Raw genomic sequence first — 23,973 nt, forward strand, 5'->3', positions numbered from 1 at the left:
CACGTTGCAGATAAAAACTGTCGTCTTGTTCTCCTAACTATTTACTAGTTTAAACAAAAACTAGATGCAACCTTGTTCCTCCCAGTGTTCCCCGAGAAACAGAGCAGCCCTGGTTTGTATTCTTGTAAGAGTAAAATAATTGCTGGCATGAGAGAGTTAAAAATATACAGGGAAAAAGAGATTCATAGTATTGCATCAGTTGCACTGACTGTAACAAGATGCAGGCCAACGGACGGAGTGATTTCAAAACCAGTCCCGGCGAAACGAGTAACTGCCTATCAGGGGTCGGGGGTTCAATAGCTGTCACAGGGTTTTACATTTCTGCTGTTAAATGGGACTGCTGACATTAAGCGAACTCCAGGAAATTTAGAAATGAGCAAACATTTTTTTTGTTTCTGTAATGTATTCATGGTGGGCTTTTCACTGTGCTTTTGGCAAGGCATCTGCATATTGAAAATATTTTTAAATTCTTCATTCTTTATGGCGCAGCTAATTTGTGCACCGCTTCCACTCCGATGAAGGATTTCAGTGAAGCTCTACAGAAAGGTGCAAACTCTGTGGTTGTGAAGTTTCAGGTCATGGAGCGTGAGTGTCAGCCCTATTCTGGACATCTAACGAGATTTGCCCTGGGGAAGGCAGCGAAGGCAGCCAGCCTCCGAGGATGCTTTCCCAGCCCTGGTCAATGAGCACTGAGAGTTGCCTGGTGGAGAGGAAGGTGCTTCTGGACTGTGCTGCACCAGCCTCTGCCACAAAGGTCCTTTGGACTCCAGGGTGACAGTGGCAGCTGGAGTCCCTGTGTCTCCAGGTCTCAGAGTCACTGCAGTCGGGAAGGTCTGATCCCACTCCTTTAGTGCAACAGTATGAGGTCGCCCATGAGTGGGTCCCAGCAGGAGGGGAAACACACTCGTGGGTATCACAAGGCTTTGGGACCATCCTAAAATATCTTCCTTGTCTTCCAAGTCATAAAAATGTACTCCTGAGTAGTAACTGGGAGTAAATAAAAATTTGAAAGTTTTTTTTTTCTGCCAAAAATGTCACCAGGCTCACCCTTCCGTAGCATTTACAGTGTAACAGGAAATGTAGTCATTGGACATGAGGGTGGAGGGCAGCTGGTGAATGGCCAGATACTTCTTTTTTTCTCATTCACAAGGGAAAACAAGATGATCAGGAGAAACTGAATGCCATTTTCCCTGACTCTGTTTTGGACAAAACTAAGATATGCAACATCTAGTCTGATACATAGTTCATCCTGGATTTCTTTAACCTTTCCTACCTTTTTTTGTGCAGATAGGTTTACAGTTACTTTTCATATGCCGAGTCAGACTCAAGTCCCCTGTTCTGTGTGTAAAATTCTCCATTCTGGAGCTGCATCCTCCACTCGTGTAACTCTCCTTCCATGATGTCATGTGTTCCTGTTCTGTGATCACTCCTCAGTTCCTGTCCCACCTCTTTCCCAGAGCCATTGTGGCATTTGATTGACTGATGTCTTCCCTGTCCTTCGCCGCGTGTTGCATTGCATGGCACTTGATATATCGAGTGCGCCGATTTTAGAGAATTGGGATCTCCCACTGGGAAGAGCTGGCCATGGACATTTTGTGGTGTTCAATCAGTGCGATTCTCTGGTGACTTTCATACCCTCGTTCCTAAACCCCCTGTTCCTGCAGTTGAGAAACAAGTGGTCTTACTCTGTTTCCTTCCCATTTTTTCTTTTTTAAACTCAACCTCTGCTTCTCCTCTTTTATAGTCAAGTTATTTGTAATTCAAAGAGATAATTATGTCATTGAACGTGCTACTAAGTTCAAATAACCTGTGTTAAATTATTTGGGGAGGTATAAGCTCTGTGGTGGGTAGATACAAAGTTACCATGAGCTGTTATACAAGGTGTCAGGCCCGTATCAGACCCTTTAAACAGCCAATATTAAAACTTGCCAGTCACATTTGTCGCACAGCATTATCTTGAGAAAAAATGAGTCTTGTGCAATGTCAATTTGGCGTTCAGTTGTAGTGTGGTGGTTTAAAACTCTGCTTGATTTGCAGACCTAGATATTTTCCAGTGGAAGGATGAACCTCCACATAACGAATAGAAGCCTTTCGAGTCACGGGCTTCGGTGTAGGTACTGGTCTGATTACGAACAATGACGCCACCAGGCAGCCTCAAATGTGTTGGTGTCTAGAGCTGTGGGATTATACAGGAACCAGAGCTGGTATATGTGGGGCAATGTACGTCTCTGTACGTACAAGTCACCAATGTCCTAGGCAAAAGTAAATTCTTACCCTCATTTGTAGCTCTTCTAGAGCAATGGCTTCTGGTTAAGGGCTCACAGCTGATTAAAATGGTAAAGCTAAGGCTAACAGTGAGAACAAAACTACAGCATCATCTGAAGTCCTTAACACCATCTGTGTTTCCCTTGGTATGATGAAAATCAAGGCTCTTGCTTTAGGAAGCTTGTCCTTCACTTGTCTTGAATAATTTGAAAACATCAACTCTATCTGTGCTCTTTGTTATATACTGCTCTGCAGGAAATACCTCTTAACCTGATGAGCGAGCACGTATGCTCAGAAATGGTTTAGTTGCAACCAATCTAGATCATGGAAAGGCTGGAAGATGGGCATGGTGAAGTCAACGGCATCAACTTCAGAGAGTTAGAATTTCACCCGTTGTGAGTGAGTGTGTTGTCCTTAGTGTTGTACGTTTTTAGGGCACTGTTGGGTTTTTTCCGTGCTTTCTGTAGTCTGATTAGTATTCTGCTAAAATAAAATTCTCCTTTCCTAGAACCAGTCCTGGCACTGTCTGATTGGGGCTGTGATTTCTGCCCCACGTCGTATTTCTTTTATTTAGTTCCATCTTATTTGTACAGTTTCTTTTGTAAGCCACAGCATGATGCCTTTCCAGCAGCTGGTTTTAATATTGTCAATAGATACTATTTGTCTAGAAGCTGCTGTTGTGGACCAGGATCCTGTTTTACAAACTTGGAGTAAAAACATGGTTCCTTACAGTCAAAGAATGAAATGAGAGAATCGATAGATAATTACAGAACAGCGTCCTGTCTGTGTTTTTTGTTAAAGGTTTGTCACTAGCCATTGAGTGCCTCTGGAAACGGAGAGTCTTGAGGCAAACTGTTTGTCACCAGTCTGACTAGCAGAGGACGTGGGATTTAGGATTATTTTGTTACTAATGAAATTCGTAAAGGACGAGCATGATTTCTTTCACAGGACTTCTCTCTTCAAGCCTGAGAAGGCATTATTATGAATGGTTTGGAGCAGGTTTGGCAAGATATCTTCGTCTTTTGTTCTTTAAAAAATACCTCACTCCAACATCTTTTGAGTATGCAGTGATTTCTTTCTGCCTGTCTTTTAAGAACAAGTGCTGATTAATCTTCCTGTTCTGCTTCTTCACCAGACTCTCTTCAATTCACCTCAAACTGGACACTAGTTATATGAGTGTCTGTCCTTACCTGCTGGAAGCATCTCAGCTTAAAGTATGACTGGAAATTTGCTCAAGTGGTTTTGTTGGGTCGGTTGTTCAAGTGATTTAAACTCTGTAATCCTTGTGAACTAGCCTAGATGTAAGCATGCATATGAAGTTCTCAATCCTCTGGTTTCAAAGGATTTCAAAGGATTTTACCCAAGACAGAGTTGAGTGTGTGTGTTTTCAAAGAACCCCGGTGTCTTTGCTGGGGAACACCGAATGGGTTTCCTTTAGTGTTATACTACTATCAACATTTTCCCATCAAAATTCAGATCTTTTCTGATGGGATTCCACTGGGGAATTGCATGTATTTCTAGGGATCTGTATTTAGAATAATGTGTAACTATTCCTTCCAAGTTTAGAGATCTCGACTGTAGACTACTTCACTCTCCCTTCACAGGCACTGGGTCCTTGGAAGCAGAAGCTCAGCTGTCCCGAGAGCCAGGTTCCTAGGTAGTTGTCTATAGGCAACGTGACAGTACAGCAAGGGAACTCAGATTTACAAGGGAGTGCTTAAATACACATCTCTTCTCTGGTAAGGCTCAGGAATGTTGCCATTCCATGAAAGATAAAAGGATGCAGCAATTCTCAGCGTTACCTGTGCCTCTCTTGTGCGTTGCTGGGTTTTCAGGCAAAGTCATTCCTGCCTATGCTCTTTCTAGCGGAATCTTCCATTTCGGATGTTGGAATGGTTTACTTGACCTAAAAGATGCTCCTGTTTTACAGCAGTTACTTATATCTTACTTGCAGCTGCATTTTTTCTGTGCGAAGCTCTTGCTTCTTCAGTATTGGTGGCCTTTAGGCTGCTCTTTCATAGCTTTTTATAAAATATATTTCATCATATATAGAAGAGCATTAATCTATCTACCAGAGTTTACAGATAGTCACAAGTACCTGAAAGACTGTCACAAATACCCTGTTCCTTCCAAATTCAAGCCCCAACTGACAATGGAAAATTACAGTTCAAATATCAGTGATGCTACCTCTTTTGTTGCTGAGCATTTTGGTAAAAACACTCCTTTACTATGGTAACTCTACAATCCCTTGGGAATGACTCTTCAATGCTTCCAACCTTCAATATTTTTCTTGACAAGCTTCTGGCTATATCCTGAAAAATTTCTGGAGTCTGCTATGGATCTACAGCAGCTGAAAATACGGGGAGCAGCGTAAACTAAAACACATAACTTGGGGCAGGGAGGTTTCCAGTGCAAATTAAAATGTCCACATTCACACTTAACAAGCTAAAAACTCGTTAGAGAGCGAGGTAAAATTACTAAGAAGTTGCTACCAAGTTTCCACTCTGTCCTCCTGGTCATCTGCAAAAACTAAGCAGCTTTGCTACAGAACGTAAGCTCTGCTTGACACAGAATGCTTTTGTTAATATTCCTACCTGGAATCTCCAACAGTAGAGTTTTTTAGTCAGTCCAAGTTCAGGCGTCACGGTGTTCAGATCTGGCCATTTGTTTGGAAACCACTGTCATTTCTCTTATTTTTATGAACTTATTTTACTGAGTTTAAAGTCTCTTTGCTGGAAGATATGCTTAAAACCACACAACATGCTTCTAAAATGTTGTGCTAATTTAAAAAAAAAAAAAAAAGGAAAAAGAAAATGACAGGAAAAAAACCAAACCCTCATAGCCAAAGAAGTTATACATTGCAAGTTATATCCATCCCTTCTTTGAATAAAGTACTATTTCTTGCACAGCCTGCTGTGTGTCTGATAACATATTCCAGAGAGGCTGTACATGCAGCGAGCTTTTCATGCAGTTTCTTTGGGCGTAGTACGGCAGGATATTTGAATCCGTAATATTTAGTTATAAAAGATGCAGAGTGTATTGAAATCCAGGCATTTATGTATCTTGAGAGTACGACTGCGGGTAGTCAACAGAGAAGCACTCTCCAATGCTGTAACAAAAAGCATTCTTTGCACATTTCTTCCCAGTTTGCACTAGACATGTCATACAAGAGCTAGAATATGAGGCAGACTTTGCAAGCAGTCACGGCAGTTCTTACTGGTTTTTGGGTTTCCCAAAGAGAACTGTGCTCGGTAGGTTGTTCTGCTGCCAAAGGTTTTATCATGTGGACTGAGTATCGTAACGGAACAGACAACACCATCTTCATGTGTTTTTAGACATGTTATTTACTGGGGTTTCCCTGAAGAAAGCTTAGGGATTCTTTCCTTATGAGTCACTAACCAAGTGATTGTTTTTATATAAACTTTCCTTCAGCTGGTTAGAGTTGGAACACAGTGTCTTCTGCTCCTTCTGGGGTCTGACTTTTCTCTTAATTTCTTTTAATAGTTGTTCCTGCAGCCAACAGGATGGTTTGAACCTCATGGCCTTCCCCCACACCCTCTCTGAGTTCCATAGTCTTGAAAATCGCCGGTCTCGCCAGCAGAAGTGCTGGTGGCAATCGCTATTTGTGTGTAATTCCGTTTTTCAGCTTTCTACCTTGTGGTGCTTTTTCAACTCTGCACCTTACTTGCGGCTTAGGGAGAATGTGCTGTTGACATTAGTCAAACTGGAGTTTGTGTTTTATGTGCTGAAATTAAACCAGAAAGTTGATATTTGACTTCAGCGGCAGAAAGGTTCAAAGCTGTAAAGTGCTGTGTTTCCATAATGGAAATCACTAAAGCTGGAGAGACACATGCCTTCTCTTACATACCCCTGAATCCTTTCCCACCCTCTTTCGGTGGCTGCAGCGGAGTCGTCTTTTGCCAGCGGAGTGGTGCAGAGTCACTTTTAATTACCTCCTTCCACTGCTTTTGATTTCAAGCCCAACTGATGGCGCCAGGGGCTGAACCACAGGGAGATCTCCCGGCAAGTCCTGCCTATGTCGGGCAGCCTTGCCAGGCAGATGCTATACAGCCCGCTGCACTTACTTGCGTTGGGTTTTTTTTTTTTTTTTTGCATTTTAATTTTTTTAGCCTGAGACAGGAGCGATGTTAAAAATCTAGTAACTCTGTAATGCGCTTGTACACGTGAAATTCTAGGTTATGGTCACCAACTTCTCTTCCGCTCCCTGACCTCACTTCAGATATTTATACTCTGCGTGTACATGTATGTAATTATATGTAGGTTTGACTTCTCAGGTAACAGATTTGTTAAAATGCATGGCATTATTTTAAGCCAAGAAGCATGCAGAGTTCTTTGAGTCTTTTTCATAACCCAAGATTGGATTTCTTTATTTTTACAGGAACAGGAATGGTTTAGCTGGAATGAAAATGTTCATTCCACTGCATCATTAGCTACAGGCAATCTTCAGTTGAAGCCTAGCCCATTTTTCATGCTAAAGCTCTAATAGTTTGACTATTAATCAACATGTAGGATGAATTTCTGGGGCTGAGAGTGCTTGTCTGCATGCTTGTAATTTAAGCTGAACTCCTTTTTGCTTTTTTTTTTGTTGGTTTATTTTCCTTATGAAAAGAAGGTAGCCAGAAAATAAATTATTTTTTAAAGACTTCACCTCCCTCTCACCCCCTTCTACCATTTGTCTTCTGATAAACACCCCAAAAGCTTTCACTAGGCAGATACGGAGATTTAGCTGGAGTAGCAGATCCTCGATGTGTCATTTGATCCTCCAATAATTCTAAAGCAACCTTCTGTGAGATGGGACTAGTCACTGACACGGTGATTGTCTCAGGTGTGATATTTAGTACCAAGGGTCCAGTCCGACTTGCTTTCATGAATTTGAATGTTAATTTTAGGGTCTCAGATAAAGTTTTTCCTTCCCTTCTCCATTATGGAAGGTGTAACCAGCAGCCAACATGACAGCGGGAGCATCAGAACCTTTAGTCAGCTGTTTACCTGCCTTTTCAGCTGCCTGCTCGTCTCACACAAGGGTCACACCCTCTTACCAAGTTGAACGAAGGCTTCTGGAAGGATGACAGAAGGTGACAAGACAACCCATGGGACCAGCTCGCTGCACTGACAGCGACAGTTTCTGTTTGCTCCTCCTGCCGTTCAGATCACTCTTCATGGCCAGGCCCCCCCTTCTCTCCACATACAAGCCTGTAGAAGGTGAAGATTTAGAGGACTGATCCTCCAGTTTGGAGACAGGAACGGGAAAATCATGCTTGGAAGGGCAGGAATTGTTTCCTTACACCACTTCTCTACTCTGGTCTGGCCAGGCTCCCCAAATTGCTCTGCAGAGACCTGTGGAACATGCAGTACTTCTTCAGTCCCCGCTGAAGAGAGTGGTCAAACAACAGTCTCCATACTCGGTAGCTTCGTGAGAAAAGTCTTTTCCAAAGGCCACATTCCTCTTTTCCCAGGTCCAGTAAGCAGCAGAAGCAGCTTTGGGTCAATCAGTGTGCACATGGGAGTTTTTGGAGACCGCTAACCAAGTATCTTCGCTCTGTCCTCCCAGATACACTCCCCAGCTTAATGGGAGAGCTGACGCAGAGCCCGTTCCAGCTCAGAGGCGGGGGAGTATGGTTTGGAACATGGACAAGGGGAGGAAGGAAGAGCGCCATATAGTTCATATAAGATGCAGAGCTATTTCAATTTAACTGTCTAGGGCTCTCAAAGACTGCAGTGCTCTACCCCGCAGAGGCTGAAAAGCAGTTCCAATGCTATTGTTCTGGCCAGGCAGTTTCGTTTGACTCTTAGGAGAACAAGGGAAATGTAAAGCATTAGCTTTCACCAGAAGGCACATAGCCTCCTCCATCAGTGATCCAGACAAGATCGCACCAGTACCGTACAAGACGGTGTTCCCTCTGTTGGACCTGCGTTGCTCATAACAGAGACTACCAACTCATTTTGTCTTTTCATGGCCACATTATACCGGTGTCTCAAAATTATCTGATGCTCAGTTCGAGGTGTTTGGGCTTTCTTTTCCTTCGTTATTGCCAGCTGTTGAGCTCCTGGTCCAGCGCAGCAGCTGTCATTAGTCTGTCAGTATATAACTATTATTTTATCCTGTTTCCGTTTTTCCTATCCTTGAAGTTATCCGTGTCTTCCAGGACACTGTTCAATCCCTCATTGTGTTGACAGTACCTCACAATTTTGTGTTATGGACAGAAACAAATTTAACTGGCAAGTTCATGCTATTTTATTTCAGTAAGACCGATCCATTGAACACTTTGGTGAAATCCTTCAAGGCTGTTACTTCTTCCCATGTTATCATTTATTTATCTGTTAGTTTTTTTACTGTACCGTTCTTTCATTAACGCTCATCTTTATAAACTTAATTGCCAGTCTCCTAAGGGTATCACTTTTCTGAACCAAAGATCTGTCAAGTTTCCCTTAGTCAGGAAATCAATTTATTGCGTCTGGCATGCTCTGCCATCTTTCTTTATTTTTACTTTATTTTATTCAAAGTCTTTCTTTAGAAACATGTTCAAAAGCCTTGCAGACAGTCCTGGTTCGACTAACAGGCCTGTACTTGCCTCGCTTTTCTTCCCCTTTTTTTGAGGGTGGGTGCTGCACTCGTCGTTCCACAGACCCAAGTGCCACGCTGATACCTTCATACCGTGGTTCTGCACCCAGTCCACGGGCAGTAGCAGGAGCTGTTGCGTTACTGGGAGCCAATGACTAGATATTGGGTGTGTATCAATGGTGCTTTTAGGAGATTCTGCACAATCTATCTTTCTTTTTTGAGGGTAGCGATTTATTCCCTCGCTGCTTCCCTTCACATCTCCTGTCCTGGTTAGGCAAAAATGATAACGAGACAAGAAGTTTTGTTTCACCTGAGACAGTTGGTACAAGAGTACAAGAATTTTTGTCTGTGAAAGCTTGGTAGCCAAAATACTTTGCTCTGAGGAACCCTGTGGAAGTCATCTTGTCAAATAGCAAGCTTCAGGGCCGATGACTCAGGTTTTACCCTGCTGTGGTCTGGATGATGAGAAACCGCCCATGACAGCCACGAGGAGCTGAAAGCAGTAATTCACGCTCCTGCGACACAGCGTTTTCTCCTTTGATGTTATCAGTAAATTGCACCCTGAAATACAGCCTGCGATTCCAGACCACGGTCTTTCCTCCATGCCTCCTTTGCTGCTTGCCTGGCCACTGACTGGTTTTCCTTTTCAGGGCTTTTCTTTTTTATACCTGTTCAGTTCCCATTCCTCTTCCAACGCTTCCAAACATAGCCTTGCATTCCCTTGGGCTAGTTGACCCGTTAGCGCGCGTTTCGCATAAGCCTTCTCCAACCGCGGTCATTCATGGTTCACATCACTGTAGATTTTCTTGCCAATAACCACTGCCCCTGCATGTGCGCGTGATATCCACGTGTGGGTGTAAAGCAGCGCGTGCGTTTGTAGGTATCTGAATTGAAATTGTGCTAGTTTACGCTGAGGTACGTTTCTCTCTAATTCTAGAGAGCATTAGGCACAAATAAGAATTGTTTAATGTGGAATATGTAATTATCAATTGAAAAATCTGTACCCTTTCAGATGCCTTGTCAACACTTCATGTCTCAAAATGTGTAGTATCCAGAAAACTGTGGCGTTAAACTTTTCTAGTCCATGCTGAACATGTGAAAAATCAGTCCTTTTTTGTGTTTGCATGGGATCTTTGTTCGCTGTGATTAATGGTCCACTAACAGTGTCCAATACAAGTTCAGTGCAATGTACAAAGTGCCTTTGATGCCAGACATTCTACAGCGCTGTGCAGAAACTAAAGCTAATAGTCGTAAGCCTGAGAGGACTGGAATGTTTTCAATTTACTTTTAAACAAATGACTTTATTGTGCCATTCTCGCATGGGAGTAAATTCCACAGCCTTAGTGCCACAGTAGACAAAACTTTTTTACCTGCTGATTTCTGTTTATACTTGGAGAAAAGAAATTAACCTCGGTTAGGGATTGGGGAGAATAGGACAGGACTATTAAACTCGGTGGGAATTTTGCCAAGGGCTTCGCTGGGAGCAGAGTGGGATGCAGGAGAACAGGATGTAGCTGAAGGATGATTTGTGGTGCAGAGTGGAGTTCAGGAATTCTGTCTGCCTGAAAATCAAACTCGTGAAGGACACCTGTAGGAAAAGCTTTAGAACTGGTTTTGCCACTCCTGAAATGTAAGGAAGAGGTGGTTGTAGTCTGAGTAAATGCCGGTGGATACTGGGAGGAAGATTCCTAGTGACTGCAGTTGGAGGTGGATAAGGCCCAGCTCCTGAAAGGAATACTTCTCAAGTAAGTAATGGGTGTCTGTAGCCGTGTAGGAATGACATCTCTTGACGTCAAGGAGTCACTGAACTCACCACATTGCTATTGTAACGGTAAAGATTTTCAGACCAAGACAGGGAAGTTTTGAAAGAATGAGTCTTTAATGCTTATAGGACGCTCTAATACCATGGATTTGTAAAAATACAAAATACTTGTAACATGCCTAAGTAGGGAACGTGGCTCCATTGGATCCATTCCGCGTTGCTCCAAATGAGATGCCCTCTAATGCTAGTAAGTGCATCGTAGTCTTCTGATAGGTATAATACAGAACCCGTTCCGGTAACTCCTTTTGATCAAAACATGAGTGTACATTAACTACTAACAGAACCAAGAATTCTGGATAATTTATTTAACTGCTCACTAGGCATTTTTGTACTAAACTTTTTTTACAAGGCTTTTGTTTTGTGCATGTTATGTGGTTTTATTGCTTTATAAATCTATAGGCAATCAAGAAAACTTATGAGTTTTGACTAATGTTTTTGCTTTTACTTTGGCCATCTACAATTCATTTGTATTTTATGTTACACGTCACTGCGTGGAAATCCAAATGGAAAAAAATGACAAGTTTAGGTGATGCTTAGGTAAATGCAATTGTAGAAACTGGACAAATAAATCCACTCACCTGAAAACAGCTTTAGAGCCTTTTTGTCTTCCTCTGATGTTTCTAACCACTGTCTGGTCTTTTCCAAAATAAGAGCTCATCTCAGTGCGATGGCTTCCCATAAAACCTCACCTCAGTTACAAAATGAACAATGTAAATGGTGCTACTCATTTTGCAGTGTCCTCAGAGCCCTCAAGCCTTTGCTGCCACTGATTCGGCCTCTAGAGGAAGATACATCTAAAGCTTTTGTAGACTGTCAAGAACGATAGGGAAAAGGGTCTGAGAGCTATTTCCATTTTGACTTGTAAGGCAGGGAAAGTCTGTCCAGTTGGTTTCTCCCCACTTGGTAGGTTTTTTTCCTTTTTCCAAAAAAAAAAAAAAAAAAAAAAAGGTGTACGTTGATCATTACTGAGAAGAAAACAGCTTTTACATAGCCAAATGCTGCCATGAGTCAAAACTGAAATCAGGAGCGTTACTTGGCAGTGCTGGGAAGCTTGCGGGGGCAAAGCCAGTGCCAGTTGCTTCCCAGGTGATGCCTGTATGTGGTCCATTTCCGTGAGCAGAACAATGGTTTTGTTATAAATCTGGATTTTTCTAAAAAATCAAAGATGTGTTTCAGGAGTTGTAAATCCTCTCTCCCTGCGGTGGGGAAGAAACCGTGTAGGAGAGGGCAGGATTGCTTTTGTTTAAACCAGGCTGAATGTTACTGGGCAGCAGCTCTGCATCCCATCCCAGCAGCAGGTGCCCGGCTGCCCTCTTCAGATGGGAAAGACGACTGTGGCGAGGGAATATCACCAGGGCCTGAGGCTGTGTTAGCTTTTCAGACTGCGTAGAGTAAGGAGCAATTATGTGCTTTTGCCTAAGACTCCTCAAAGTCTCTCTCTAACCCACTTGCTTCCTGCCCATCTGGAAAGGCAGGCCCCTCGCTTGCAAAATGTCTTGGGAAAAGAGAGGAGGAGGGAATACGCTGCGGTGGAAGCATCTCGTCCCCTTTGTCTCCCAAATGCCTGTCTACAGTAGGGATATAATCTGTGCTTAAAGGTGGCTCCCTGGGGAGCCCCAGTTTGGCAGGGGCTGGTAGGGAACGCAAGCTCTGAAGGCAGAGGGTGTCTCGAATGAAACGATATTTGAATCTCGCCATGCAGGTCTTAATAATCCACGAGTCTTAATATGGCCATAAGGCTATAAATTCAGGGATTTTGACCTCAAAGTCTTTGAGTGTGTTTAAAAATAGCTCACCCATCCTCATTTTATCACTTCATATACTCTGACACAATTTTGGAACCTGTCTCCATCCCATCTAGCAGGGGAACACTATAATTAAGAATCAGTTTTGAAAGGCTGTTCTCCCTTAGCTTAAGGCAGAATAAGGCTTTATGTATTTTGCAGGAGATTATAAACAATTCATCAGCTAAAATTAGCAGTAAAAAGGGAGCCCCAGTTCTTTCCTGCACTGTGGTTTGTACCACAAAGACTTAGTGTTTTTAAATCATGACAGAGCTCTCTAAAAACCTTGAAAGCATATTATGTATGTGTCACTTTGGCTCAGTCAGGAATAGTCTCACCTCTAAGCCAGAAGGCCATGGGTTCAAGTTCCATGCCCGCCCTTGGATTTAGCTGTCTCACTGTAATTTTATTACTGAAAACATTTTAAAATAGAACCATAGGGGAAGAAGAGCAAAACTTTTGTATCTGTAACTGCGCTGTGAGACATTCAGTCATTGGGATGGCACATTAAACCACTGCTTTAACTACCCAGCTTTGCTCAGCAGGCATAAACCCTCTAAAAAGAGAGGGGCTAGCCCTAATGGCGTGGCAGGTTTTTTTCTCTTCTTGATAAAACCGGTTCTAATCCTTGGGAGTGTGTGCGTGAGCTCCTGTTCCCTGTCTGAAACAAGTTTGCGTTTTCATCGTGCTGCCGCAAGGACGGGGTTCCTTGGTTGTACGCTGCTGTGCGAGAGCTGAAAAATGAGAGATGTCAAATGAGTCTTGACTTTAGCTTTTGCTGCTGACCAGTAACAGAAGGGGAAAGAAAATAAATCAATCCTTCGAACTGAAAATGCCATAGGTCATTTAAAAAGTTAATTTGCAAAAACATCCAACCGCAGTGCGAGGTTAGGGTTGTTTGTGGCAACGCTAAAGCCAGGTGATCTTAACTGCAACGGTCAGCTCCATATTGTGTCTGCTTGGACCTCGGGGTAGGGTGCTCATCGCTGATGTCCTTTAACTTCCCCGTAGAGAGGAGGTCAGAGTGACTTAAGGTTTAAACTTTATAGTTTCATTTTGGTTTGTGCCAACAAGCATGTGGTCTTATAACATGAAGTGTTTATGTTTGTTGCTCACAGACATGTGCATTAACTTGCCAGAATCTCACTGTCTCATAAATACAATTTGCTTCTATTTTAGGGAGGAAAAAAATATAAAATCTTTTGTTTTCTGCTGGTTTCGTAGAATACTTAGAAGGGTTTTGGCATATTTGTACAAAATGGAAGCCATGTCATGAAGCAGTATCTAATTTCATTTGGTCCAGGATTATGTGCAGCGTAGTTGCTCACAACTCATTTCTTCCCCTGAAAATGATTTTACCCAATAATTTTCAATTTCTGTTCTTGTGGCATGAATTCAAAATGCTCCTGAATGGATGATTTTCTTTTGTTTAGCGATATTTGTTAAACTTCAGCTAAGCTCTGGGTGTTTTCAAATTCCTCTTCTGATCTGTTTTGAGGCTCTTCTGCTACAGGAATGTTGTAGCTCAAACTTTTGCTTGCAAAGTTAAAGGAGTTCTTAAACGGGGAGCGTGGATGGTGGTGATCATTGACGCTCCACTGGGGTAGGAGTTCCTGCCAGAATTTGTAGACCACTGTCGCTCCGCCTGACGGAGGGCTTATGGAAAACCCATTAATGTGTATGAGAGCTTTGAATCTTAGGACCTGAATTATCAAATGAAATGTTTGACAAGAACTCTGGCCAAGATATGTTTGGCATATGACTAACATCTGGGAAAGGTAGATTTATCTACATGAAATGCCGGTGGTTCTTGTGTGTCCACTTGCTAAATTAGATTAAATACATTCCTGTTATTAATTTTTTTCAGATAAGCAATTACTGCGGGTGCTACAGGGACTACGAGAACTGGGGCAAGAGATTGGGGGATAATCCGTCTTGTCGTGGCAGGAATGTCGGCCCATTTAGTCACATCTGGGGTGCGGGCGGGGTGGTCTGTGCAAGGCTTGAGTTGGTAATGGTCTGTCAAAAATCAGGGTAAAGGGTGGGCTAGCCAGCTAGCCTGCCAGGGGAGGTGTCCGCAAGACGGATTTCTGTGCTAAGATGCGATCCATGCTGGGAGAAAAAGATTGAGAATCCTTCCCGTAGAGCCTGGCTTAGCAGTATTGGCTGAATGCGAGGCAAAGGGGAAAGGAAATGGTGCCGCTCCGGAGCACAGTGATCCAACTGTGTGCAATCAGTGTGGGTGCTATTAAAATGCCATCTTCCTCTCCCTGCCCCTTTCCTCCCTCCCTCCCTCCCTCCCCCTCTGCTGTCAGCCTGGCTGAGGAAAAGTCAAATAACGTACGACTGTGTTCCTTGGCATCACAACTGCAATTTCCCTTTAGGGGCTTCAAACTTGAGAATGGGAGGTTTTAAATCTTGCTGATTCGTGCTATTCCAGCAAGCATATGTGTGAAGAGAAAGAACAATGCCAGTTCGAAACAGAAATCACAAGTGAGAAATCATTGCTGCTAAATCAGGTGTTGCAGAGGCCAGTGGAAAAATCAGACGCTAAGAAAAGTAGGAAATTACTTTGTTTAGAGCTGGGAAGGTTAATGAGAATGAATTAGAAAGTGCTCTCTGTGTATTCGGCCCCTAAGGATTTGAGCAAAGTTAGAGGGATTTATTTACTGATTATCCAGACTATACAACTGGCAATAAGATTAAGTGAGGAATTTTGGAACATGCTGACATTTCTTATTTGCATCATTTACTGTGGAGATCATTTGTCGGTACTGCACTGAGTTTGTGGTGAACCAGGGCTTAGTCTGGCCCAGCAGAGACGGATCTGGTACTTCTCATGGCTCGAGGGATGTGGGGGTGAAAACAGTTTAACGTCCTCTTTTGCGTCTCGGAGAGGAAACATCAAGTTTGTCTAGGTGCTTATCAGAGGAGAATTTCAGAATATTTTCCTAGACATCATTAATTATGGAAAAGAGCGCAGTTATAGGTGACACATTGCATTAGATCAACTGAAAATAAAAGACAAGGCTGTAATTTATAGAGCCCCTGCACTGGATGCTGTACAGAGCTTCCCCACTACAAGGCCTCCTCCAAGTCCGTTCCTCCCAGCGTGCACACAGATCTGCACGCTGCCCTTCTCCTCCTGCAGTCAAATTTCTTTGAACCAGGCTGGTAAGTACAGAAAAGTTACCATCTCAGCTGGAAGAAATGAAAGGGGGGGCATGGAATGGGAGTTCAGTACAGGATCTAGGAAAAACAAAACTGTGATTTTTATTCCTTGTTCTGGGTGCCTACCTCTAAAATGATTACATGTTGTGAAAAACATGCGACTCTTCTATATTATACACATAAACACACGAAGTCATAAGCTACGTTTTAAACATTTAATCTTGGGGCAACGTGTTTTCCAAGATTTGCCTTCACCAAGCCACTGTCCATGCACCGAGCACTTACTTGCCCCATTTTAATCTCATAAAATAAGACAGTTCTTTGGTTCCTAAAGGAATCCTTCAGCTGAGTCTTGTGCACTGTTGCTGGAATAGGGAAAATTTTGTTAGTGCCTCTCTCTCGCATGGTTACTGCTGAGTAAAAGTCCTCAATAGTAGCAGTTCTGCCAGCATTTCTTCTAAGAATGGTTTTGGTAAGGAGCTAAATAATAGAGATGAAAGCCAAGGTGTTATTTCAGTCTTTATGATGACTCTTAATACTTCTCTGATCAGCATCACGGGTGACTAATTCTCCTGCTTTCTGTTTTCATCGTCTTTGGTACAAGCTCCAAGACTTCTGTTTGTTTGTCTTCTTAGGGCAACTGCATACCACAGTCAGTAGCTTTAATCCTTTAATTCTCAGATGTCCGGTTGATGCCTCCACCCATTGATTACCTCCTTTCACAGCAAATGATCCTGTTTTGGAACTTCACAATTAACGTCCACTGCTGGATCAGGCCATTGTCTCTGGGAATGCGTTTCATGCAGTTGGTAACAAATGCGCAATAAATTTCAGCCTGAACATCTTCTGGGCTACTCGTCGCACTTCGAGTCTTCCTCATCATGACTTGAATTCCAGAGTAACTCGCCACTATTTGAGACTTCCCAATATCCATCGACCTCTTTCTACGCCGAAATAATGGCAAATATCATGCCAATAGTATCTTACATCCTAGATCTTTTTTCTAAAGTGCTCTTATAAATACGGGGCACTTCATGTGTTGTTATGACAAGGAAATTCTTTGACTGAAAAGTTTGCAAATTCCAAAGTAGTATTTGTTTTATAAACAAAGGTGCTGTTTTCCTTATGCCAGCCTCTTTCTGCTTTTGCTTGTCCAGCAGTCTGTTCTGAAAGGCACGAAGCAGCTGTTGGCCCCGAACCAAAACTTGCGGCGCAGGGAGGGTTATGTAAAAGTCCTTTGTGTGAGAGATGTACATGGCAGCAAATGGTGAAATTGGAGTGCAGATTCTTTGAGGGGAGATGGCTATTGACGGCAGCGTTTTTTTTTTTACTTGATTTTTGCATAGAACAAAAAGAAAAGTAGAAGATATTGTATTTTTTTTTCCTTTTTTCAGCAACACCTGTTCTTGTTGCAGTGTTGTGGGCTCGTAATTACACGCTGCTTTGCACCCAGTATCCCCCACTGGATGGAAGGGCTGCGAGAGGTTGTCTAGTTCTTTCCCTCACCTCAAAGCAGGATCTCCGTCCATTTCTGAGGGATGTTGGTCTCATCTTTGGAGGAGATTCTGCAGCTCTCCTAGTCTGTCTATTTCTGTGCTTCTCTGTTCTTGCCACATAACACTTTGCAAATATTTTTGGACATCTTTTCCTATCCACAAAGACACTTGTCTCTCCCCTTCCACAGGTGGTTTCTTTTGACCTCATCAGTCCCAAATGATCTTGGCTTTTCCTTTCAGGTAATATTTTACAGAGCCCTGAAATTCTTCTTCAATGGTTTTCTGAACACTCTCAAAACATGCCACAATTTTCTGGTAGTGTGGTAACCAGAACTGGATGCACAATTCTTGTACTGATTTCATAATAGCAAGACATTGTGGACTAATACTCTGTTTATATTGCACTGTAGACACAGTTCCTTTTCTGTTGAACTGCTCCTTAAGTAGCCATTCTCATGCTGTGTGTTTACAACTGATTTATTCCTGCCCGAGTCAGATATTTTCTATTCATAATGAATTTCATCTAGATTTTTAAACTGTTTCTCCAGATCATTGTGAACTCTGGTCCCGTCACCTAACGTATTCACATGCCCTTCTAGTTTCTTCTCATCCGTAAATGTAATAAATACAGGCTATAATCCACCATCCTGAGCATTAAGGCATTAATAGGCATGTTAACAAATACAGCTCATATGAAAGTCCCCTTGATAAGAGTTTTCTGGTTTGACAGTGAGCCATCGACAGCTTTTCTAGGGAAATGAGCATCCAAGCAGTAACTGCAGGGAGAGCACGCTTCCATTAATGAAAACGTCACTTGAGATTGTGTCGAAAAGCTTTACTCAAGTCTGAAATATGCGGCATCTAATGTTAATACCTTACCCATAGGATCTGAATCCCTGCTCCCAAGGAGGTTGGATTGATTTGACGTGATTAGTTGTCAACCTGTTACAAACTATAAGACAAAAGTAACTCCAAGTACGTCAGAGTTGTGGTAATACATCGTTCCTTTCTGTCTCATAGTTCCAAATCAGCTTCTTGATTGAAGAAAGCAGGAAAAGAGCCTAACACAGATTTTGAATGTTCGGGATCGTTAAAGCTACGTAAATGTCTGGGGAGCAGCACGTGGGTTCAGCAGAAGGTTTTAGCTAATGGTCTGTACTGTACAGCGTCTGTAACCACAAAGAAGAATCTGCGTAGATGATGGTTTAAGCCAATCCAGATAGTTAAATGCTTTTGAATTTAATTCAGCCAGGCTATATCTTTCTTCAGCGTGGGTATGGAGTGAGGGAGATCGTGTGTGCAAGGGAAAGCCGGATCATAACCTCTGCTTAGGCTTAGCTCAAGGCTGCTAATGAAAGCACAGCAGCTGAAAGGGGCAGCCCGTGGGTGGCTCAGGAAAGGCACCAGCGGTACGAAGTCAGGAGATGCTGAAAGCATGGAAGAGAGTGGCAAAGTCACCCTCTGCGAGGGAAAAGGACAGCTTCCAAGCTACCCGGGAAATGTTCTTTTTCTGCTGCTCGCTTTTTTGAAAATACACAAAAGTAATGTATTGTCATTTACTTGTGGTTCCTTCCAGTAAGAAAACCTCACTGTGTGAAGCCATCGTGTGGTTTCAGCAGTCCTCTGGCAAAAGGCACGCTATGTACAGCTGAGAGCATCTTAGCTAAATTATATATACAGCATCAAACAGCAATGACGAGAATATCAAGAATCAGTTGTAAAGGTTTAGAAAAAAGCAAGGAGGGGGGGGTTGGGACAACTGCAGTGTGCTGAGTGTTGGTGCATTACAGAAAAACCTTACTTGGGCAGGAATAGATAAAACAGATTATATGTTCAGCAGCTGTGAATTAAAACATAAATACAATCTGGCGAGAATAACTAATTTTCAGGTGGTGGTTGTTGTTATGAACTTGCATCTATAAATTAAAGATATGAAAGCAGCATTTAAATGATTGGTTTCTCCCTGCAGCCGTGGAATTATTTCTTAGCCTACAGAGCATTGCTTTGCTGCTGCTTTGACTTTTAAACTTTAGTCAGTCACCTTTCCGTCTGCTTCCGCTCCGTCACTTTTAATAGAATGCCTTTTTGATTACAGAAAATTGGTTGATACACTGCTCTAATGAAAATGCTAGACAAATGCTCCTTCTTGAAACTGACTTCAGGAATGTTATACAAGACATTCTTAAATATGCTGGCAGCTGCCCTGGATGTAATGAAATCATGGAAATTAGAAGTATTGCGCTCTCTGTGTGGCCGGCTCAGGACTGGTTTCAGTATGTTACCCAGTTTTTCAGTGAATTTCAGAAGGAATCACTTTTCCTGATTTATTTTTTTCTTGGGACATTCTTCAACATGCTTACAATTCTCACAATCAGGAAAATTATCCTGATATTCTGAGGTACTATTCCTTTTTTTTTTTTTTTTTTTTGGATTGCACATAATTCCTCATGCCTACATCCCTTTGTACCACATTAAATCATTCTTCTTGAAGCAGAGAGTTCACAGTCTTCAGAAGACCAATAATTTTTATAGTAGAAATGCATGTGTAGGGTGAAATCCTATTCCCACTGCAGCCAGCAGTAAAATTCCCACAAACTTAAGCGGTTTGGATTTACATGTAGTTTTTATTCTTCTCTTGTATGACACTTTAGTTAATCCTTAATACATTCTTAGTACAGACAGTATCTAAATACAGGAAAGGTAGAAGAGTAGCAACGATGCATACTTTGTGTTTGACTAGCACCTTTCCGTGCAAGGAGCACAAAGCAGCTTATGAAAGACAGGTGAGACCCACTGCAGAGTGCAAGGAATAGATATTATTTTAATTCTTCTGAAGGGCAGAGAAAGTAGAAGGACCTTATCTCGGTGGCAACGTGTATGTGTATATAAATGGAAACGCCATCCTGGCTTCCATGTTACCTTCCCTTCATCCATGGTTTTTTCACCTATTGCTTCTCTGTAGCTTTGGTGTATTTTCATCAGATATTCCGAATTTGAGTTTTCCAAGATGAATCTAATTTTCTTGACCTTTTTTTTTTTAGTGCTTTAGATTGTTCCATAGTTTCTTTGTTGGAGGCTTACAAAAGTTCCTAAAGTAATTGCAGGTTGGTTGAAGTGATAATATTCCATTCCTGTCAACAATTAATAGCAGTATTAAGCAAGAGTCAAGTGAATGACAACTTAGCCCTGATTGATACGCTGTCGCTTAACACTCGCTATTGGAACTGGCAAGTTCTGGCTCGAGGATGAGGAGCACTGAAAAGGGACTGTGGCTGCCTTGGCTGCTGGGAAAGGAGGCACGGAAACCTGTTTGCAGCTTCTTCGTTCTCCTTTTCTGTTCAACATGAACATTCTGTTCAAGAGCGGCGAGAGTTTTCTTACGTATTCTGGTTTGGGTTTGTTCATTACAACAGACTTGCAAAAGCCTTTCTAGAACGCAGAGTGGCAGGGACTTGGGATGAGGGGAGGGTTGCGCTGGAGCTAGTCACCGTGATGCTCAGGGAGAAAACCAGCTGTTTTGAAAGGATGACATGGAGATGCAATAGGGCATCTACGTCACTTCTGTCTTGTTGTGATGCCCAGCAACCTCACTCTCGGATGCTGCTGTCGGGACAATGCAGGGGCGGCTTACAAAAGAAAGCCTGCTAATGTTTGTTAGGTGTCCGGTATGGCATAGTGTCAGGGTTTAACCCCAGCCGGTAACTGGGCACGCAGCCGCTCGCTCACCCCTTGCCCCAGTGGGATGGGGAGGAGAATGGAAAAAAAACTCGTGGGTTGAGGTAAAGACAGTTTGATAGGATAACAAAGGAAGGGAATAATAATTAGCAATAATAATAATAATGATAATAATACAAGTGATGCACAAATGCAATTGCTCACCACCCACGGGAAAAAAAACCCCAAACAAACCCAATACCCAGTCTGTTTCCAAGCAGCAATCCCAGCTAGCTTCCCCAGTTCTATCCAGAGCATGACGTTCCGTGGTGGGGAATATCCCTCTGGCCAGCCTGGGTCAGCTGTCCTGGCTGTGCTCTCCCAGCTTCTTCTGCACCTGGCAGGGCGTGGGAAGCTGGAAAGCCCTTGACTTAGTGTAGACACTACAGCTACCCAGCAACAACTACAAACATCAGGGCGTTATCAACATTATTCTCATCCTAAATCCAAACCACAGCGCTATACCGGCTACTAGAAAGAAAATTAACTTTATCCCAGCCGAAACCAGGACACATAGAAATCTGTTAGAAGCAGATTTCCAGGTGCATGATGCGAGGCAAACAAGATGGTTTCTGCCATGAAAAGCCTCAGTTGAGACATCAAATCATTAAGAATGCTATGGCCAGAAGCTTTCATAATAAATTACTGTAAACTCATGAAAGAGTGATCTTTTTTGATTTCAGAGAAAATAAATCAACAGTATGAAGTCAGCTCTATTAGTTTCAAACAAGAGACGGACTCCTGAAGTATTATCCACTTTCTGTAAATATCACCTATGAGCCTGTATATAAAAGGTTAAATGTTTGCAGACTATTACCCTTTGCCTTAAAGATCAGAGACAAATTACTATTTTTACTTTACATTCTCTTGATGAGGATAATAATAAACATCTGTCACTTTGCTGCTTAGCCAGCTAAGAATCTCATTGCAATCTGTAATTTAAACAGTGAAGATTAAAAAAAAAAAGAGGGGGGAAAAAACCATGGACAAACTGTACTTTATATAGACAGTGAAGAAGAAAAGAGAGAGAATAGAAGTCAAATGCAGGGGAACTGGGAAGGGGGCATTTTTGGTCTGCAGTTACTGGGCTAAAATCTGTGGCTATATGATAGATGTACGATTTTCCATTTATTTGCTATTTCACAGGGAAAACTGCAGTTACTTTCTTTTCAGACATGGTGGCTAAGGAAGATAGTCTGCATGCTGTGACTTTTTGGCATATGCAGTTTATTAACAAAACGATTAAGGTTTATAGGGTAGTATATCTACTGGTGTTACAGAATTGAAAACACTGTTTTCATCAAGAGCTCTTTCAGTGTCCTCCAGAGTCCCAACATTTATAGGAAGCGCTGTTAATTATTTTTAAAGTCCATAGATTAGCTGGTTTTCCAGTTAATTCCTCTGTAATTAAAAACAATCTGAACTTTTGAAATTTTTTTACAAACATTTAGTTTTGTTTCCAAATAGTACATTGGATCTTATTTCTTAACAAAACTAGAACTTAACAAATCACAACCATCGCCATTTCGTTCAGACTGGACCGATCAAGCCATAGCTCACAAGGAGTAAACACGAAGTGGTCTACCTGCTAATGCTGCATGAGCAGAAGCAGACCCTGTGTTAGGAGATGAAATTAGGAATCTCTTTTTGGCCCAGCAATAATGGGTTTTATGCAGGGAGAAGCCTCTTTGGCGACACATTTGCGTGTGTAGCTCTAATGGTCTTTTGCTAATTGGTTTGCTACCAATTTGAACTGCTCAGGGAATCTGTAAAGCGCTAGTGGTGTGTGAATTTTAGCTAAACGCTATATTGTAAATGGGGTCGTGCTGACAGGGGTCTGGCGGGTGGATAACTAGTTCGCGTTAATTGGGTTATTCACTTTTTTGCAAGTAATTTCTGTTTCTTGGTGTTATGCTTCTAGGTACAGAACAGGTTTAGGTTTTATAGTTCATGCTAATATGGCTTTGGTGGTCGTTTTCAGGGAGTATTATATGTCAGAGTTTCGGGAAAGGACATTGTTCTTTGTACTTTCCAGGTTGAAATTCCATTCTTTTGGCATCTTTGAGCCTCAGAAAGTAGCTTGCTTTTTGCCAAAAGGCTACTATTCTTTTTTTAGGTTTTCTTATATTTATACAGGCCAGACCGAAGCAAAGTACATACCTTTTAGCTTCCAGTTAAAGTTCCTGGTATTTTCTTTAATTAGGTCAGCTGTTTACATACAAGGAAGTTTTTTTTCTGTCCAATGAAAAAAGAGACCTCTAGTATGTAACCCAGCCTATGTTATGCTGAGCCTTGAGCACTGGAACCAATGATGCTTTTGCTGTTATCCTTCATAAATCCTTTGTTTATATAGGTGCTACTCACATCTAACAAGTTTGAGGCAGAACTGCAGAATTTGTCACAACTGAGTCAGCCTTAAATAACAAGGATGATTTTTACCCATAGGAGGGTAAAATTCAAAATCCAGATTTACGGTGCTGCTTTCTTGCATGGGTCAGGCTGGCTGAATCTGAATGGTAAAAGATTTGATAATATGTATTGCAGTAAGTGATCTGAGGTAATTTCTTGGGATTTCATTTATCACCGCACATCTTTGAAAATTTTCTTCAATACAAAATTACAAATTCGTGTGGAATTATGTAATGCACTTTGTGGAAAAGGTCTTGCATCTCATATCGCGTTAACCTCTAAAAGTCCAGATTTCACAACGTTAAACACGTCAGTACTTCATATTTTAACCTCCAGACATTCTTTGTATGAGTTACATTGCTGGATTACTACAGTGTAAGTCCTGGTTTTTTCCCCAATATATTTCCAGTTTACTGCTCTCTGAAAGACTTGACTTTTTTTTTTTTCTTCTGTGTAGACTGAAAATGATGAGAATGGCCAAGCAGACAATTTCTCAATGGACCCCCAGCTGGAGAGACAGGTGGAGACAATCCGAAATCTCGTGGACTCCTACATGTCTATTATCAATAAATGTATCCGAGATTTGATACCGAAAACAATCATGCATCTTATGATCAATAATGTAAGTAACAGCCAGGGTTCTGAAATTATTTTAACATGTCTGTCAAATCCCTTCTGCTCATACAAACACACCTCTTGAATACAGCAGCAGCAACAGGATTTGGTAAA

At 42.0% G+C, this 23,973-nt stretch overlaps 1 protein-coding gene across 3 annotated transcripts in view; it reads left to right on the top strand.

Annotated features, from left to right (window-relative positions):
• DNM3 (dynamin 3) overlaps window positions 1-23,973 on the top strand; it is a 180,096-nt gene that overhangs the window by 131,646 nt on the left and 24,477 nt on the right. For all 3 annotated transcript variants that reach the window (XM_054833478.1, XM_054833480.1, XM_054833479.1), the window contains one exon: window positions 23,702-23,866. In XM_054833478.1, coding sequence (XP_054689453.1) covers window positions 23,702-23,866 — 165 coding nt within the window. The remainder of the gene's footprint in view (window positions 1-23,701; window positions 23,867-23,973) is intronic.

The sequence above is a fragment of the Grus americana genome, chromosome 8 (assembly GCF_028858705.1).
Source record: "Grus americana isolate bGruAme1 chromosome 8, bGruAme1.mat, whole genome shotgun sequence".
Taxonomy (NCBI): Eukaryota; Metazoa; Chordata; class Aves; order Gruiformes; family Gruidae; genus Grus; species Grus americana.